The sequence below is a fragment of the Varanus komodoensis genome, unplaced genomic scaffold (assembly GCF_004798865.1).
Source record: "Varanus komodoensis strain SLA01 unplaced genomic scaffold, ASM479886v1 scaffold2, whole genome shotgun sequence".
NCBI lineage: Eukaryota > Metazoa > Chordata > Lepidosauria > Squamata > Varanidae > Varanus > Varanus komodoensis.
The window spans coordinates 58,942,026-58,962,279 of record NW_025335568.1 but is presented as its reverse complement, the minus strand read 5'-3'; the positions used below and the strand labels follow the sequence as shown (position 1 = coordinate 58,962,279).

The following is a 20,254-nucleotide window of genomic DNA, read 5'->3' as shown; positions in this document are numbered from 1 at the left end:
TGGTTTAACTTGATCACCTGCACTGCCCTGAGCAGGGGGTTGGACCTGATGGCCTTCTGGCCCCTTCCAACATCTATGAAACAGGTCTTAGGATTTTTCTTCAAGTCATTGTATTTCTTTTATTCATTTTAAATTTGGTTTTATATTTTATATCAAAGGTTTTTTTAAATAATGTTTTAATATGATACATTCTATACTGTATTTTAATGCACTGTTGTAAACTACCCAGAAAGCTTCAACTATTGGGCAGTATAGAAATTAAATAAATAAGACAGAATTAGCTCGAGACATGGCAGAGAATGAGGTGGCTAGATGGAGTCACTGAAGCAGTTGGTGTGAGCTTGAGTGGACTCCGGTGGATGGTGGAGGACAGGAAGGCCTGGAGGAATGTTGTCCATGGGGTCGCAATGGGTCGGACATGACTTTGCAACTAACAACAACAACAACAACAAGCTCAAGACATTCTGCTTCCTGAGACGGAGCAGCACATGCTCCCCTTTCATGGCTGTTCCATCAAGGTGCATTGTTCCAGAGCTGCCAACCTGAAGCAGGAAATCTTGTTAAGCGCCACCCATGGACCCTGTGAACTGGTATTCAGTGGGGTGTCTGAAGAATACAAGCAGAAAATTCTCAGTACTTCACAAAACGACACCTCCCTGTAGGTTCCTTGGGAGAAGCAATGGCAGTTAATCCAATATTAAAAGTGTTGTGTGTGTTGAGTGCAGAAAGCTCCCTATGAAGGAGAGGGGTACTAGGGCAAAGTTGATATCATGTTTTTATTATGTCGTATTTCTGGATAGGCTATTGGACAGTATAGAAATGAAAGGAAGTGAAATGAAAGGCTGTCAGCAGAAAAGCAGACTTTTAATCATCAGTCTTTTAACTCACGGGTTGATTAATTCATCAATTAAATTTTAATAAAATGTGCATCTGGCAAATTACTGCCTTTTTGCAGTACTAAACAAAGCACAATATAACTTACAGTTTAATTAACAAAAGCTGCCATTTGCTATTGGACAAAACAGCCATCTTTAATATTTTCATTCCCTATCATAGTTAAAAGCTTGGAAACTAAAGGTCTCCCTCTTGGCAGATAAACATGTGTGCCCTAATTTTGCTCAGCCCTTTTTAAAAATTCCTGTTCCAATTACTCAGCTGAAACCTTCATTTATGAACCTGTTAATTAAAGCTTGCAACCCATCATGGGAGATTCAGAACTGTTTCTTGTATGACTACAAGCCAGAGTACAGGTTGAGTATTGCTTTTTGTTGACTCATGGATTGTTAACCTGCATTGTGGTTGAACTATGGGTTAACCACAAACAACCCAGAATTTGCAACCCAAAAAGAAACCATTGGTTCTCTTGTTAACTTGTTTGTGCTTGACAGTCCTTAGTTAAGCCATAGTATAAGGTTCATGCAGAATGGCAACCTATGATTCAGCAACAACTGAATCAAGACCCATTAAGGGATAGATGAACAGTGTGTGGTAGAGAACAGAGAGACATAATAAAAGCTGCTTGTCTTCAGTAAAATCTCTCCATGCAAGACGGGTTCTTAACATGCCTTGAAGAGAGACCCTAGCTGAGATCTTCAGCGTACACTTAATAAATTTCAGACCGTGAAAATGTTTGCTCGCAAATGTAAATATTACTGCTGAGGAAAGTTAATTTACATGTGTGTTGATTCACGTTTCTGTGCTTACCAGACCAGTGAGCTGTTTGAGCTCTGAGAACAACTCCTTTGATGGAGCTGTGGTGGAGGGGGCAACTCCTCGGTGGGAGTAAAGACCCAACCAGACAGGCGACACTGGAGTGGCTATTTGTGCTGCTGAACCCAGAGCTGTCTGAGGGAAATTGGGATGGCCGGGCTTTTTCCTCGAATATCGCCCTGTGGGCCTTTTGGAGCCTCAAGGCACCAGGAGGATGAAGGCACTGTGAGCAGCAACCAGGAAATGCTGTTAAGGCTCATTTCAGCGCCTGCGGCTTAGTCAGTAAATTTGGACTGCCCGACAGTTCGAGAAGTGGATTTCTCTGCTCATCTCCATTCCTCTCCCTTTTTGCTAGAGAGGTCTTTGGTCTGATCTATCACAACTGTTCCCCTGCTTTTTCGAATTAAGCACCTGAAGAACTAGACAGCCAAATCTTTCAGGTTTTGCTCTCCCACATGCACATTTTTGTAAAACATTTGCACAATCAGTAGTTCTGTTAAACAATGATCTGAATGAAATTGTCACTTGCCCCTATTCTCAGAGCAGGGGTGTTCCTGTGAGCCCAGTCTGGCCCTCTGGGTGCCCCTAGAGGACCATGCTTCCTTCCCTATGTCCCATCCATATTCCCTGACCACCATTTGTTTGGTGGCTTCCTGCCTTTTGTGCAGTTTTTGACCTATTCTGAAAGACTGAAAAGCTTCGCTTAAGGTTTGGCTTAAGAGCTTTAATCTAAACGATGCTATTTTTAGTCCCACTCCTTTTGCCTTTGGCCCCACCCACCGGCAGAACACAGCTCAAGAGCTGCTCCAAACTGGGATTCAGCCCTGGGTGGAGCACCTGCACCTGGTGCACCTGCCATGGATCATGAAGCAGAGCGTTTGTTCTGTACATGGCAGTATCTTGAGGCTTAGACTTCAGCTAAAAGAGGATGCTGAGCAAGAGCTCTAGAAGAGACTGGCATGGAATGTGGGGTGAATTGTCCGCTCAGGCTGAGACCCTGAAGGCACCTTCAGGGAAGACAGACTGGGGACAGTGGGCAAGAGCACTTCATTATGTGGCGCAGCATCTTGCCTTCCATCTCCTCTGCCTGATGCATTTCAAGGGTTAAAAAGAGAAATAAAAGGAGGAGCCTTCCCTCCAGGAGAAGAGTGTCTCATACAGGAAATCTGGAAGGACAATTGTCCTGATTATGAGTGATATTTTCATTCATTTTAAGATTCAAAAGCCAACAAGCCTGGGAACGTTTTCTGGAATGCTTCTCACACACAAGTTCCATAGCACTTTCTGAGGCTTGACTCTCCTTTTGTTGGCCTCATCTGCAAAATTTCGGCAAGACACCAAATGGCATCCAGCAGTAGGTGTTCAAATGACCTGGTATTGCTAATTATCCCAAGGCATGAGTCATACCTGCACAACCATTAACTGGGCCTTGAAGTCATGACATTTGACTGCATAAACACTGCAGATGACTGACATTCTCTTGAACTTGCTTCCTGTTTTCTGAGACATTAGGACAGCGTTCTTTCACACTTTCAAGGTTGTCCCCACAAGGGCTGCAACGTGATCCTGAAATCCAGCACATCGGTGCTTATGCATTTATGATTGAGTGCACTTCAACTGCTTGCTGGTGCAAAATCACAGAGGAGGATGTCAGACTGGCGGAAAAGCAACCTGCACCTTGGCCGCAAAGGAAGGGAAAGGATTAAACCACAACAATAACAAAACTCGAAAAGGGGAGGGCGGAAAACATCCTTGCTGGCACAAGCCCAGCAGGGCATTGGAGGGGTGGTTCATCTGCCTTCGGCTCTCCTCGCGAGCAGCGATTCCTTCCACACCCTTTTATTCTCGTTTTTTCCATTCTTATTTTTGGTACTGCTACTCCACATCTCCCACCTGTATGTAATTTTTATTAGGGGCTTACACTGTTATACACTTACATTTCCTGGTACAAAAGTGAACATGTATGGGAACTACCAATTTTGGCTCCCAAGGTCACAACCTCATCACCCTCACACCGCACCCTCAGAGCATGTAGGCTCCTGAACTTGGAGACTTCCACGCATCCTGTGCCCCAATTATAAAGCTTGCTGACAAGGATCACCCACCGTGTGCCCTGTTATCTAGCCGCAAGTGGAAAGATGTTTTACTGGAGTCCAAACCCAATATCATCCATGCTATTGCATTCCTGACCGCAAGTGAAGAAAGCTAACAGGAAGAAAATAAATGCACTCAGAACATGGAGCCGGAGAGCAGCTTTGCCAATACACTGGACCAACAGAGGAAAAACTGGGTCCTGGATCAAATCAAGCCAGATCTTTCCCTGGAAGCAAAAATGACAACACTTGTAGTTGTCATACTTTGGGCGCATCATGAGGATGCAAGGCTCTATAGAGAACAGAATAATTTAAATTTGAAGGTAGAAGACCGAGTATGTGATGGATCGATTCCTTAAAACATGGGTCCTCAAACTAAGGCCCGGGGGCCAGATCCGGCCCGCTATGCCCATTTATCCGGCCCGCCATGCCCATTTGGACCTGCCACGCCTATGCGCACACCCGCTGCTGCGCAGAGAGGCAGCAGTTTGCTCGCTCAGAGAAAACGATCTCCAAACGAGCAAGCTGCTGCCTCGTGTGCCTGCCTCCCCTCCCCTCCCCGCGGGCTCCCGTCCGCCCCTCGCCTCGCCTTGCCATGTGCCCCGCCCCCACCTCAGTGCCTGCACCTGCCCGCACACACTGGCCCCGCCCCCTCACTGGCCCGCATGCACCGCCAGCACCACTTTCCGGCCCATGGCTAGCACCAGCACCTTTCAACTGGCCCCCTGCTGAAAAAGTTTGAGGACCCCTGCCTTAAAAGAAGTCACAGCCTTGAGCTTAGAAAAGCAGAGCAGGGCTTTCATTCATGGGGTTGCGTTAAGTCAGAGAAGACTCGGACACATAATGGATAAAGCACCAGGGAGGGAAGGAGTCTAAATCCTTGGCTACAGCATCCTCCCTTCCCTGCCCCAGCACATTTCCTATCTCGGGGAAGCAGCCAGCGTGGTTCTTTCCACACTGGCTGTGGAAGAGGCAGAGTGGAAGTTCAGCTTTTGAAGTCCCAGCTGGGAGGCCAAATTATTTAACACTATTTAGCACAAATAGCCCTGTGCTCCCCGCCTCCCCCCCCCACCCACACACACACAACATGAAGTGAGAGCATTTCACCCTAAGTGGCCATTTCAGTTTCCCATCCAAGAAATGTTTTTGCAAAAGTGAAGAATAACATGTTTTTGTAGCATTTAGTTGAGTTGAGTTATAGTCAAGATCACGAAAACTCTCTACCCACGAGGTTTATATATACCAGGTTTTCTTTTCAAACAGGATTCATGGGTTTTGCCCACATGACCCTTCAGTTGGTACTCTCAGAATGGTCCATAAAAGTTCTGCTAAAAGCATAAGTAAAGGTAGGGATTTAAAAAGGATGGCGCACGGCTGTTATTTCTAGTAAGAATCACAGAATTGTAACCCATTTCCTCCACTTGTGTTAAACGCAGACCCTTTACTTGTGCTTTTAGCACAACTTCTGGGGAGTTTTTTGAGTGTCTTAACTTAAGGATAATATGAGTGAAGCAACTCTTCCAGGTTGCAAACCTTAACTCTTCACTATGTCCCCTGTGAACGATTGCAACTCTGTGCCTTCTTCCATTGCAAGAACCTCCATTAAACTTAGTCAGTGTTTCTGCTAACTAAGCACATGTAGGATCAGCTACGAGACACATGAAGCGTATGTTTAGCAAAGGCTCTCTCCTGGGCTGCAATGCAACATCGTTCAATTGGTAAAGTAAATCATTTCACAATGAACCCTCATCATTTTGAAAATGCCTTGCTAAAGGTGAAGTTTTAGTCTCCTCTAGGAACTCCTTAAAAAGGGGGGGGGAGGCGAGAGAGAGAGAGAGAGAGAGAGAGAGAGAGAGAGAGAGAGAGAGAGAGAGAGAGAGAGAGAGAGCGAGCGCGCGCCCATCCTGTCCTGTATAAGTCTTTGGTTCATGTAGTTCCTTATTATAGTACAATCCTATGCATTTTAGACAGAAGAAAATTCTATGACCTCATGCTGTCCAGGGACTGCTCCGGATGGTAGGACTTTTTTCTTTCCAAAAATGCATAGGATTGCATCCTCAGTTTTTCACAGTTCAGGCTGAAAGTATGAAATGCCAGAATCAGAAGTATTTGCTCAAGTCTGTGACCTGCAGATTGGTCAAGGTTAGCATGCATAAGACACAAAACAAAATTATACCTAAATCTGCAATCCTGTATACACTTTTGGAGAGTAAACATCTTTGATACATGTAAGGTTGCCTTCCAAGGAAAAATGCACAGGATCCAGCAGTAAATGCAGAAGTAACAGATTGTTTAAAACAATTAAGAAGGTGACAGTTGCACACGAGTCATGTCTGTCCTCCTTTACCTCTGGTCACCCCACACAGAAAACAACCAGAGCACTTCTGTCTTTTTCATCACTGTGACCAGCCACACTTATAGCCATCACTATTAAATTGCATCAGCACTGTCAGTTTGGGAATGCTGTTTGAGAAGGGAGGCTGCACCTGCTCCTTGACTGAACACGCATAACTTTTCAACTCCCCTCCCGGGATGGACACTTACAGAATTTTCAAACAATTCTTTAAAATCACAGTTGCAGAAACTCAGTCCCAGGGTGACATCTGGCCCTCCGGAAATCTCAGTGCCTGGGCTCAGCAACACAAAACTCACATCCAGGGGTTGTTTGTGAGTTGTTGAACCATGGATTTCTGTTGCAAATAGGGATTGTCTGAAACTATTTGCGATAATAAACCATAGTGAACATCCCATAGTTCACAATCGAACAACAAGCCATGGATTCTCTTCAATGGGTTGTTTGTAGTGAACAAGCCATGTCTGGTTAGTGCAGCTGGGTTCGGACATGAGAAGCCAGGCTCTAGAAGTACTGAACTGGGGATCTGGGTCCTAGTCTGCACTCAGCCATGAAACCCACTGGATGACTTTGGGCCAGACAGACACTCAGCCTAACCTACCTCACAGGGTTGTGATAAGGATACACTGGAGTGGAAGAGGACTATGTAAGAGGATTATGTAAGCCTATGGAAAAGGACTGCGAAAGCCACCTGGGGTTCCTCGCAACAGGATAAAGGGCCAGCTATGCATACCATATAACACATGGTTCAACAAGAACCAATACTCAAGTGGGTTATCATGTTATCTGAACACAATCTTTGTTCTTCTGAGGTTCTCCTCAGGTGGTCACACCTCCTTCCCCTGCCCTCAGACCACTAATGAGCTGGTTTTACTGCCTTGAATGCCGTTTTTCTCTTGTTTTCAAGGGTGAAATGCCTCTCTTAAAGCTTAATTATGTAATTTCTAAGGAGTATGCTGGCATTTTGTGGCCCTGCTAAGAACTCAAATGTAGTCCCTGAGAACTTCTCCAGAATCAAACTAAGCTCTTGGGCTAAAAGAGGATCCACATTTTAAACCAGGTATTAGATGGGGTTTTAGAAAGGATGAAGAACTAAGCAAGAATTTAAGTCCTGTGGTGACCAAGGGGAAGCTCTTTTGGGCCCACCGGGCCTTTCTGTTTCCTGCAGCCAAGCTGGCATTCTTCACACCCTCCCGCCCATGAGCACTAGGGATTCGTGTTGTTCTGATAGCCAAAGGCACTTGCACAGACAGTTGACAACTTTGAGGCTTGGCCTCCATTTTATTGAAAAGAGAAAGGCATTAATGAAAAAAGGGGTGCCGGAAGGATCATAGACCTGCATGTTTCCACAGGGGAGACAAAATGGCTCTGGAACCAGCACACACCCTACACCAGCCTTCCTCAAGCTGATGCTCCCCAGTTGCTTTTGGTGTTCAGCTTCCCACAGTCCTGCCAACATGGCCAAAGCCCGAGAATGCTGCAAGTTGTTGTCCAAAACATCTGGCAGGCACCAGGCTGGGAAAGGCTACTGTATGCCCTGACCCCAGACACTCCCTGGGAACTTAGGTGGGCAGGGTGCAGTGTCTTTCAACCATCCCAGAAAGGAAGGTTATTTAAACAGTACAATTGTCTGTCTAGCAGGTGCTTTCCTGGCATTCCCAGATCTACCCCTGGTAACAAAACGGTTACATTCCAAGACACAACTCCTTCCATTACAGAAATAACTGGCTATATGAGAGGCAAAGAAGGCAGTCGATTGTTTGCCCCTGCCTGTTGCCCATCAAGCAGATTATCAGTCCCATGGCAACCACCCTCCCAGAGACCTATACATTTGTCTGTACAGTCTGCCAGCCCACACCTTGGCATCAAGGCTGGGCCACTCTCAAAGTGATCTTTTCTTAGCCCAAGGCAATCCCAGGGCGCAGTGCAAGGGAAGAGGGAGAGGAAGGCGCTCACAAACATTCCAGAAGGGCCAGCACCGTCTATGTGGGGCTCAGTGGATTCTGTTCCTCTTTGCCTTTGAACCTATTGATCACCAACAGAAGGTGTTGCTCGTCACCCAGCACACGGATGCTTGCTGTGTCATGTGTTCTCCTGGGCCAGTCCCTCAGGACAGGGAGTCTGGTTCTGGGGCTTCAGGAGATGCAGGACAGGCTGTGGTTGGGAAGTGGCGTTATGCTGAGGGTCTGAGGTGCCTGATCCTGCTGGTGCATGGTGTAAATGCTTCCTGTACTGCACAAACATGCAGACCTTGAGGACAATGGCCAGCACATTCTTCCCCATGAAAATGCCTGAGACACGGATGTCCCTGAAGAACACCATGTTGCTGCCCCTGATGAAGATGGTGGTGATGTTGATGGTGAGCATGCTCAGCATCGGGTACAGCATCATGCGGTGTGGCATGATGCTGATCCCTTGCATGCTGATTTCACACAGCGAGACGCAAGGGAGGACCAAGAGCAAGATGTAGCAGTAGAAGAACATTAGGCCTTCCACCCAGATGGGAAGCCCTTTCTTCTGGGGCTCCCAGAGGTTGGCCTGGATGTCCAACACGTCCAGCATGTCAACAATAACCCAGAAGAGTCGGTTGCGGAGGTCCTCCTTCTTCTTGAACGTCCTGACGTATTCCATGTGTTCTGTGGCCACCAGCAGCACATAGAGGGCTGGGATGCAGATGGACAGGAGGAGGGTCAACGCTTTGCGGGCCATCAGATCCAAGCTTTTGCGGTCAGCCTTGTAGTTCTGATAGATGAAGTAGACTTTGATCTCTAGAACGAAGACGTACAGGAACCAAAGGATCATGGCATAGCCTCTCTTGGCAGTTCTCACCTCGGCTCCGACCCAAACCGCCACATACCTGAGCACCACCAGGAAGCAGAGGTCCCCGACGGAGACCATAATGCAAATGCCCAATTTTCTGGAGCCCTGGTTCTGTTCCACCAGGTAGGCGTCCATAAGTACCATGCTGCTCATGATGAGTGTGGTAGATAGGCAGACATGGGGCTTGTTAATGGGTGGGGGAGGAACCATCCTGAAACAAGGAACACAGAGTCACACATATACAGATTAGCCAGGAAGGTTGGATATTATACTGCATATTCTACAGCTCTCAGTGGGGAAATACACCTTCTGTATCAATGCACTGAATAGTCCAGAGATGCAGAACTGCAGAGCTGAAAGTGGTCCTCCTGAGGTTCTAACCGGTCCCCGCCACCAGGACTTCCCAGAAGGCCGTGCCTCTTCCCCTGGCCCCCTGGCCCCACCCACTTCTGCCAACCATCAGCTGCTTATAGCGGCAGTGAACAGTTTCCCCCCCATTCTAAAGGGTTGAAATGCCCCTCATAAGGCTAGCTATGGGCTTTAAGGGCACGAAGATGAAACATGCTGGCATTCTGGCCATGCCCCTTTGCCTCTGGCATTGCCCACAGCTGGAATGTAGCCCCAATGAGCTTCCCCAGAATAGAATTTGGCCTGTGGGCTGAAAGAGGTTCAACATTAAATAATCAATTGCACAGTGGAAATGTATCTCCTGTTTGTTTCAAGGAGCACCATGGAATGGATGCTACATTCTGTCACTGAGAGCTGAGCATGGATGTTTTTGTTCAAGCTGTTCTAAATGTGCATTCCAGGCAGAAATCTGTAAAATGGAGATAATATATCTGTGTTTTGAGCACTGAGAAGCAAATATATATGAGCTATAGGGCTGGATCTGGAGGAAGAGGCTCCCACTATAGTGGTGACTTACACCAGAAGAAGATCAAGGAGGAAGCAGTCTCTACAAATTCCTGCTCCTGCAGCCCCCCTGCACTGCCAGCCCCCACATTGTTCCAAAGGGTTTTCCAGCATTCTGGAGCAGTTTCAGAAGTGCAGGGTGGGTGGAGCAGAAGGAACCAAAATGTCCTTCTCTTCCTCTTCTGCGTGCTTGAGGCTCCTGTGAGTGAAACTCCACTGAGGAGTCTCTTCCATCAACAGAGTAATGGCTGGGGGAGTCCATCAGTTATTTTCTGCTGAGGAGAAAGCCTGAAATGGATAGAAGCCCAGGCAGGCAGGCAGGCAGGCAGGCAGGCAGGCAGGCAGGCAGGCAGGCAGACAGACTTGCTAGGACTGAGACTATATTTTGAATTAGTAAACGCCACCAGCAGATTTCTAAATTTTTGTATAAACAGCTGTCTCAGGTAGCCACAAAACAGCACAGGTACAAGCTGGGGGAACCCCATCAGCCAGGCTCAGCCCAATTTATTTTTCAGCTGGAGGGAAGCCACCATGGCTGCTGCTACCATTTTTCTTTCCTGGCTGTGGAAGGCTACCTGAAGGCTTGGAAGACCCATCCAAAATCTCATGAGCCTTCGGACAAACTCCCCACAGCTGGGGGAAAAAGGTGGCATCCAAGGGAGCACAAATGGAAGTGGTGGAAGGGCTTCTGCTGCCATTTCCAGGAACCTCTCCCCGGAACAAATGCTTCACCTTCCTTGTGGAAGGGCCAGCCCTGCCAAAAGCTCATGGAGATCTTCCAGCATCACCTTCTGCACACTGTGTTTCATCTTGTCATCCACTGTAAAATCCACATGTGCATGTGCGCACATTCACGCACACCCCCCCCCCTCAGCTTCATCCCAGCAAGATGGTCCAAAAATATATCACGGTCACTGATATGGAAAGCTGCTGAGATATTCCAAACAGGAATACAATCCATCCTGTCTACATCCTAACACGGACTGGCCGACCAGAATGGCCCGAGCTGTTTTGATTCCATCAGTGGGTCTGACCCAGATAGGAAGATATCAAGATGATCCACATAACTGAGAGATCTCTGAAGTTCAGTCACTAGCATGTGCTGAAGCACGTTGCCTAAAAATGGCATATTTTGAAGTAGCCAAAATTACCCGATACAATGGGATCCAAAATTATGTTTACTATAGCATGAAGCTACTAAGTGCCCCTTTCTCCCCCTTCCCGTCACCCTTTTCCTCTGCTTGTTAAGCGTACTTCCCCAGTCTGGGACCCTCCAGTTGTGCTGGACTGCATCTCCCAGAATTCCTAGCGAGCAGCCTAACAAAATTGGAGAGTACCAGGTTGGGAAAGATCAGCATCAACTTCTTCATGCCCTGCTTCAGGCTGACTCGGCAGCTTAATCAGCCAGGAAGAAGCCTCCCCAAATCCTGCCTCTGTCCTCAGGTTGAACACTGACCCATTGCAAAGGCCCGGAAGATGGGTTGCTTTGTGCAAGAAATCCTTCACTCTGTGAGGCGCTGAAAAGCAGGACCTGAGCCTGCTGGGCTGAAGGGTTGCTCTTGAAGCTTTCTGCGCTCCATGCTCCTGGCTCACCCGTGTTGACTAATTATTATGGGGAGGGCTGAACAGTTGAGGTTGGTTGAGGGGGCTGTCAAGGTGATCTTTAAAATGCCAAGATGCACATGCTCCCGCTGCATTGAGAGACCCTCGTGCCAGAGAGGCATCAGAAGAAAAAAGGAAAGACTCAGGCTGCATCCTAATGGGGAAATTTGAGAATCTGCTGCAATTATTGTTAAAATTAGGTTGTTTAGGAATGGATTCAGAAAGAAGGAGGCCAAGTGACACAGCCTGTGGGCACTCATTCAGCCCCTGCCGTGATGGTTTATTGTTGTGTTTTTAATCAATTTGTTTTTATGTTATGTTTTAATTAAGTTTTTTCCCCCTAATCTGTATTTTATTGTTAGTCACTTTGAGTGCCACTTATTGGCAAGAAGGATATAAATGAAATAATTAACTCAATAAATAAATCCTCGTTCTCTTCTTGGAAGGCTGCCAGCAACTGGCTCCTGCAGGGCTACCCCCCCCCCCCATGGTGTACTCTGCAGGGCAACTTGTGGCCCTCCAGATGGTTTAGCCTGCAACTCCCATCATCCCCACGCTCTTGGCTTGAAGGGACACTGAAGACATGTTAGTTTTACAAACGGCCTGCTCCCAGGGACTACAAGAACCAGCTGGTGGCTTTGGAGGGACCTGGCAGCAAGGCTTGTTCAACACGTCTGGAAGGCACAGCGGTGGGGACTGCCATGACCATGTGCCACGGCACCCGTTGTCTCCCCACCACAGAAAGGAAGGGTGTCCCCAGGATCCACTGCTGCATGGTGCAGGGAGCCTAGCAGGCGGGCTGTGGAGGCTGGCGGCCACACCAAGCATGGAAGCCACGAGCTTTTCATGCACACCCGTGTGCCAGTCACAGAGAGTCCGTTTTCTACATAAAAAATGGGTGTACGGGAACCTCCCCCCCCCGCCTTGTCTCACTGCACTCTGTTGGCTTAAGTGGAACATCTTCCCAGTCCAGCCCTTTGAAAGCAAGTGCAGCGGTTCACATCACCCCCCCATGCAGTCTTGTCATGTGGACCCTGCCCAGCTGTTGGGCCTGGTGCGGCCCTCAGCTGCTCCTTTTGGTTCCTGGACAGCACTGCATTCCAAGCAAGATCACTGCAGCCCATTCCCGTGAGCCTTTTCCCAGCACCTGGGTTCTAGCCCAGGTGGTCTGCACTTCCATCTGCCAGTTCTGCAAGGACCACAAGCACTTGTAGCCCTGGGATTTCCATCATGCTGCCTGTGGGCACCAATGTACCTCGGAAGACCTATTTTGAAACCCACCAGGCTCCCTGCCACTCCCGAGTTCAATTTCTTAAATTACTTCATTTTTATTTAGCTGGCCTGCTGCAAAGTTCTGCCCTCCACTGACATCTTTATTTGGATTCAAAGGAGTAGTTTTGTGTTTTGGAGTTCAGATCCCATGCTGGCTTGTACTCAAGTTTTTGGACAAGTTACTTTTAAAAAAGTCTCACCAGCTTTCCTTCTGGGAAATGGGTGACCAGCCTATTGTGACTAGTTTATTGCTTTTATAAAGGAGCCCCCAAGCAGCCATTTTGTGAGAGCATCCATGACACTTTTTCAAAGTGCCCACTGTTCTGAAAAAGTGTAAGCCCCTGCAATAGGCTCTAAGAGATCAGAATGCCATAGAATTAGGTTTCTATAGTTCATACAAAGGGCCACTGTAATTAATGGAATTCATACACCTTATGAAGGTATAAATATTCCATTTATATTTATTAATCAATGAAAGATCTTACCTACTTCAGACCTCTGAATATAAATACAAATCCACCCAAAGGATTGTGCCTTAGAAAAGCAGTTCCTAAATATTTTAAATTACACCAGACTACTTGGCACATAGAGGCAAATTTAGGGTTGTCTTGTGAACTTTTTCTCAAAAGCCCAAATTTCAAAAGGAAATACAGATATGTGAACAAATTCATTATTTCTAGAATGGTTTATGAGTGATTGAAGCATTGTGCCTGAATTATCTCAAGTGATGATGGACAAACCACTCATTATCCTGAGATGACGGAATGGCAGTCTGCATGCGAACAGATGACAGCTTGCCTGGAACCACCTCAGGAGACCATGGCAGACGTAAAATTTGAACTCGGTCTCAGGCAGTGTCTGTACCCCATTCATTTGGAAGTGAGCTCCATGGAATGCTGTGGAATCTACTGAGCACACATGCACAGGACAAGGGTGTTAGTTGTGGCATTAAGACAGCCTCACAACTTTTCCTTATGAGGGCCAGTAAGTGGGAGAACGAGGGAGTGCTGTACTTGAGAAGACAGACTAATAGCATTCACAACTGCCAATGTGAGATGCTGCATGTACCAGCAAAGGCAAGCAAAAAAGCCACAAAAGAAACTATTGCGATTACAGATGAGGCCAGAAAATTGCTCAGCAAACAAACAGAGCCAGGATCAATGCTACTAACAAATCCGGCCCTGGAGAAAAATCCCAAATGAGACACAGACAGCAGAGCTCTGGAGAGATTCAAACAGCGAAGCATCTTTGGGTTGCTTGAAACATCATGTTTTTTGTGCTGTAGCACTTCTGTGCAAGGAAGAGAAATATGCAAACTTGTGCGCACACATTGTGGGTGTTCCTTTCCCTTTTGTCATGTTTAATCTTCCCTGCAGCTCGTGTAAGTCCAATTGCCAGGAACCTTAAGCAGGAGCAATATTGGTATGGGTTGTGCTGTGCACAGAATTTATGCTTCTTCCATGTGTAACTGGTTTTTAAGAGCAATGCAATAAGTAGCACCACAACATTAAGTAGCAAGCAATAAAACAGCTGTCACAGACCCAAGGCCTGAGCTAATTGAGCCAATAAGTTCCTGGACCAAGCCTCAGCCCTGGGCTGACAGTAACACAGGTGTAAAGGAAACAGCTTTTACTCTGGCACTAATCTTAGCTGTCTCCACTCTACTCAAATATTTACCCAGGCACAATCAGCTGGTTAACACAAAAGAGCAGCTAAACAGAGGCTGTATCTACGCAGCAATTTCTTATTAATCCACAGCAGGCAGTGTCATTCTGCGCTTACTCTCCACTCTGCAAAAGATTATTATATAAGTAGTGCACAACCAAGTGTGGCTAGGCCAGAGATTATGAATTCCCTAGGCAAAATCTTAGAATGTTCTTGAAAGTAAGTTTATTTGGGGAAAAACAAGGCTGATAAGAAAATAAACAAAACACAAAAAGGTGTTATCATTAATACACTCTGTTAGCTTATCTACTGAAGGCTGCCAAGGCAGGAAAAGGCAGCTAGAAGTTATGAAATGCTAGCTTCAGCTAACACATGTGATGCCTAGAGAGTGAAGTTTCATCTTTATCTTTGCCAAGGGCTGCTTTCTTCTGATGCGCTATTTTAGAAGTGACAACAAAGCACATCTGAAAGTAACCCACAATACAAGTAGCAAGAATTACATTTTGCTTTTCTTCTTTGTTTCCGGTTTCTCTCCTTGCTGTTGTTGTTCTAATAAGAAAAACAGCTTCCCCAAATTGACAGAGAAACAATCCCATGGACCCATGTGATTTAGAGCCAAGAGAATCTTTTCAAACAATGGTTGTGTCAAAGACACAGACTGAGTTTTACAAAATCCAATCCAATTAGAGCAATCCGTCCTGCTACATTAGAACTACCTGGGCAGTTACCAGACAAGATGGTGCATCTATATCAAGAAAAGAGTCTTAAGGAAAATCCTATACATGTTTAGACAGTATGTCTCAACCAGATGGCTCAGGCATACTCTTACAAGCCCCTTTTCTGCCTAAACATGAATACGACTGTACCCTTAAAGAACATTTATATGCTGTACACCATGCACTCTGGGCGTAAGGAAAGTTAAGCAATATCGAAACAGACATCCAAGATGGTCATCATCTGGGCAATGCTGTACCAATCAGGAATATGTTTACATATAATACATTGTTACTGTCTATCATAGGCACATTTTTCCCATACTTTTAAGATTAAGAAAGTGTGGGATGTGCCCTTGTATCCCAAGCAGCATTGCTTCTTAGTGGATGGCAATACAGAACTCACTTAACAATCACCCCTCTCAAACTGTCCACAGAACTTGTCAATAGTAGGTCTAAAAGGGCTTCATGTCAGCTCTGATTTTCAATGGGCAGTGAATTTAGTTCTCTCTTTTAGTTTATTAAAGAGACATCACTCCCACTTAATGGATATATGTGGCCAGTGAGTGAAAGATTTTATTACGGACATTAAAAAGGTAAGAGAGCCACATGCTGCTTTTAATAAGTAAAATTTTCTTAATTTTAGATTTGGGTCTTTTTTGCATTTGCACCTGACCTTTTAGTCCCCCCAAAACCCTCTACTCCAAGGCCTCCTTGAGAGTTAATCCATTTTACTGTGCAGTTTGCTCTGGGAAAGTTAGAATCAACCACCTTTACTGGCAAAGTTGTTTTTCTTAATGAGCACATCTGCAGAGCAGTTCCAAATTGCTGCACAGAAATTAACTGAAGTGCCAGTCTGGATGTTACACTCACCATGGGGATCAGGATGCCCGCGACAAATTTCCCTTCCTCCCTGGGCAGTGATAGCCCTACAGCAGCCCAAGCGGCAACTCCGAATAGGTTCTAATTGACAATATGCCCAGGCCAGCAGAAATTCAGTGGTGGGGATGTGGATCCCCATGGAGAATCTAACATCTAGACCAGTTCTCCGGAAAGAGGCATTTGCAGTGCATACTCTGATTCAGTGAACCCACCCTTTCTTCGTTTGTCCTACTAAACCAGAGGAGGAAAACTATTGTTAGGCGGGGGCCAGATTGCCCACCATGGACTGGTAGATGTCAGGGCTACATGGTCCTGCCCCTGACCCCCCCCCCCCCCTGCTTTTCTTTTTCCCTCTCCAGGCTGAGAAAGGCACAGCATTCCAAGCCTTCCCCCTGCATGGAGAAAAGAAGTCATATGGAGGCAGCCACTCCTCCCAATGCCGGCTCAGTCTCAGGTTTTGTGCAGTGCTACATAAAAACTGGGACCCAGCCCACACGATGGGCTGGGTCCTGTTACCATATTATCTCCATTCTGCAACTCTGTGCTAATCCAGCATCTGAAATCTGCTGTTATGGTTTCTCTTTCTTGCCTCAGGGAATAGAGAGACACTTTCTCTTTGGGGAAACATCCAGATGATTACAGCATGGCAGGAATCCCATTTGGGTTGGGTCCCCATAGCCTACTTAGCAGAATGGCTTATTCTGCAGTCCCAGGAGAGACACCTCCACTCCTGGAAGTGAAAGGATATGGCAAGACACATCACCAGTAAGTAAGCAAGCGAGATCTCCATCAGCCTTCCCCAAAGTGACATCCTCCAGCTCTGTTGACTACAGCTCCCTTTCCCCCATGCTGTGGGCACATCTGCCCAGCAGGTGCTCTGCTACTGAGCTATAACTCCTGGAAGGCACCAGACTGGTGGATGCTAAACTACATAATGCACACCAGTTTGGAAAGGAGATTCCCCCAGCAGTTGACTCCTTTCAGATGCGAGTTATCTGTCCTCATGATTTAGCCATGTTTACACCTACTTGCAAGCTTCAGCTGTCTCTCCTGTTATAATTAGCTTCCCTCTCTCTTTCAAATACACCCAACAGAAGATGACCAACTGGAAAGGTTGTTGCCTGGCCTGCAACATGGGAATGTCATCACATTCAAGGCAAAGTCCACCCTCCCATCTTCCTGGAAGCCCCTTCCCACTTCTCTCTGTTCACAGTCAACCAAAAGGACTTCCTCCATCATGGTGTTTGATCTGATCTGGACAAAAGTAGATTTAATAACTGATACAAACGCATTTTAGTCAGGTGTTTTTATTCTTTTGTAGTTCACTGCTCTGCAGTTTGTTTAGATGTGGAGCAGCCCCAATGCTACATTCCAAAAACTGGCCAGGAACTTTCATATCTTCCCAGTTAACCCACTGTATTCCCTTTCACCAGCTGGTGGCAGGACCCACCTGCTAGCTGTCCCCTACCTGCTGGAGCTCAGTGAACCTTGGTTAGATGCTGACCTGCCACCCCCTGCTGAACTTGGGTCAGCTTCTGGCATTCAGTCAGCCATTGTGAAAGAGAGCGGAAAAGCACCCGGTGCTCAGCTTGGAACGTGGCAGCAAGGCAGGGAGACCCATTCATTTGCCCAGCTCAATGCTCTCTGGCAGAAGAGGAAGCCAGAATGGATGGGCTTGCCATAAGATTGTAGGAATTGGGGGGGGGGGGGGGGGGGGGGGTAGGGTGCTGAATTCCTCTATGAAGAGCTCCAAAGCAGTCTCACAATAGGAGAAAGGTGCAAGAACAGGATGTTCATAGCAGCCTTCCCAACCCGGTGCCTTCCAGAAGTGTTTGGACTACAGCTCCCAACATACCCATCCAGCACTGGTTTCCCTTCACAGCCTACTAAACACATGTGTGAGAAAGAAAGCAAGGAAGCTTCAGCTGCTCGCCTTCGTTGTGCCAGTAAGGTCAAACTACATGTGATGTGCGAGTCTCACAACTGGTGTATTTTTATGTTGCAAACCCCAGATCAGATCAAGGCCATCACAGAGACGGAAAGGAGCTCTAACCTGCTGCCCCCACCCTATGGCCCCAATCCAAATTGCCTGATCCCTCCCATGGTTGCTTTCTGTAAAATAAAAATCATGGAATTGCTTCCATCGCATCTACTTTGACCCTGAACATGAGAGTGAATGTTCAGCATTTCGTAAATGAGCATACAGTCGTAAACGCTGACAATCCCAGCTGAACTGGGTGAAATCCTGGGGGAGGAAGATTTCCCTCCTTTGGGGATCTGCATAAGTGAATGCGGAAAACCACATTTCAGTGCCTGTCAACACTGACCGGAACATCACTGACTTTTCGACCACTCACAAAATCCGCCTGGGGCTGCTAGGCTTTCACAAGCAAACGCCGAAGATTCAGACGTTCCCGTAACCTCGCCATACCCCCTGAGCCCATACCCGCAGTATCGGGCCATTCGTCAGTCAGTGTGCCTTGGCGGAGCTTTTGGGCACTTTCCAAAGAAATCCAGCAGCTTCTCCCTCTTCCCTTCTCCCTCTTTTAAACATCCCATTTAATAAAGAATTCTTGGTAGAACAACGATTATTTATGTCTTTACCTAGAGCCGGACTTGGAAGTCGCGGGACTTTTCTCCGGTTGCGAGCTGAACGGGGCTGGTTCCGGGCAGAGAGGAGGAAGGGAGGATGCCTCCAGATGCCGATCCGGTCCGTTTAATCGGCTGGCGGAGAAGGAGGGCGAGAGCGGGCGCCCGAGCAGAGCGAGGCAGCCCTCTGGAGCCAATGAACGCTCAGCAAGTTTCGCGCGTGGATTCCGGGCTCGCACTCCAGCAAAGCGACCCCAGCCGCCGCCGCCGCCGCCGGGCCAAGGGCCACCCTCATGGCGGGTGCTCCGCGGGCTGCCCCCGCCGCGGGACCGGCGGCGGAGCGGGGATCGCCGCGGCTCCCTCTCTGGACGCGTGGCTCGCCCCCGAGGCGGCGCGCCTCCCCCCGCCGCTCCGGGTCGCCTTCCTTCCCCCGGTGACGGGCTGCGGGCGGGGGGGCGGTCAGCGAAGCCCGGGAATCCGCGGAGCACCCTGCGCTGCGCGGCTTGCCCGGAGCCCCTCGCCGCCGCCGCCGCCGCCGCCTCCGCCTCGTCCAGACCGCTCCCTCACTGCCGCTGCCGGCATCGGCAGCCCGCCTTGGCCCGGAGCCCTGCAGGCCCGCAGCCCGACCACGGCATCCCCCGCCGCGAGGCGACCCGGCGGCAACCGGCCTCCCTGCCCACTGCGAGCGAAGGTCAGCAGCGATTTTTGCGGGCGACCCCGCCGGCAGCTCCTGCCGTGTGTGCCTTTGAAGTGCCGCCGCCGCCTCCCGCGGGGAGAGCGGTTGCTTTGCACACCGTTGGCCGCAAGGTTGGGGCGGGCAGGCGGCCGGGAACGGGGTTCAAAAGCAAACACGCGCTCGTGCACGCGCGCGCACACTCCGCCGCCGCCTCCAGGGGCTCTCGAGCCACCGCCGGACTTTGCGCGGCTTTGCCGCTCCCCCCGCCGCTGCCTCCGCGCCTTTCGCGCCTCGGCGCTCCAGCGGCCAAAGAGAAAGGCAGGCAGTCCAGGCAAAAGCTGTTCTCTCCGGCAGGAAGGCGCCCGCGCTCCCTGGGAGCCGGGCGACGTCGCCGCCGCCACTGCTGCTCTGCAGTCTGGCAGACGACTGAATTCGGCGCACTGGACCGAGATCAGATCAGCCTTTCTGTGGCTCTTGATCCGGAGCGGGAGAGGCCGCGAGGTCGAGTGAGTGGGGCGGGCGGGCTGGCTTAATGGCCCTTCGCGCCGGCGGCAGGAAGGGAGAGGGAGAGCGAGAGCGCGGGGAGCGCTGAACGCGTTTGATAGGGGGCTTGCCTCGCTGAGCGGGCCTTCGGGAAGACTTGTTCGGGGCGCTCCCGAGGGGCTGCTCCTTCCGCCCTTTCAGCTTCGTAGAGTGCAAAAGGAAGGCAGAGAAAAGGCAGAGTCGAATCTTAGGCAGGGATGCGTGCCCTGCCTGCGTTCGCCTGTCAGTTGTGCATCGCCGCTGAACGGCCTGCATGCCTCACCCGACCCCCGACCCCCCGCTTTCTGCACCAGGTCCGTTCTTTGCCAGCAAAAGCAGAATTCTGAACGCAGAACCAGAAGGATGTAGGTTTTGCACACTTTTGAATCAGTTAAGCCTAGCTGGAGCAAAGCTCTGTGCAGCACCGTGTGGATTCTCTTTCCAC

The 20,254-nt window shown here is 48.6% G+C and overlaps 1 protein-coding gene across 1 annotated transcript; it reads right to left on the bottom strand.

Moving 5' to 3' along the window:
* Positions 1-7,673: 7,673 nt before the first annotated feature.
* On the bottom strand, positions 7,674-18,674 carry LOC123022939 (transmembrane protein 121-like). The gene is made up of 2 exons (XM_044429113.1): positions 18,627-18,674; positions 7,674-9,187 (listed from the first exon to the last, which is right to left on the bottom strand). Exon 2 carries the CDS (start codon positions 9,184-9,186, stop codon positions 8,239-8,241), a length of 948 nt encoding a protein of 315 aa, XP_044285048.1. The 5' UTR covers position 9,187; positions 18,627-18,674; the 3' UTR covers positions 7,674-8,238.
* Between the last annotated feature and the right edge of the window lie 1,580 nt (positions 18,675-20,254).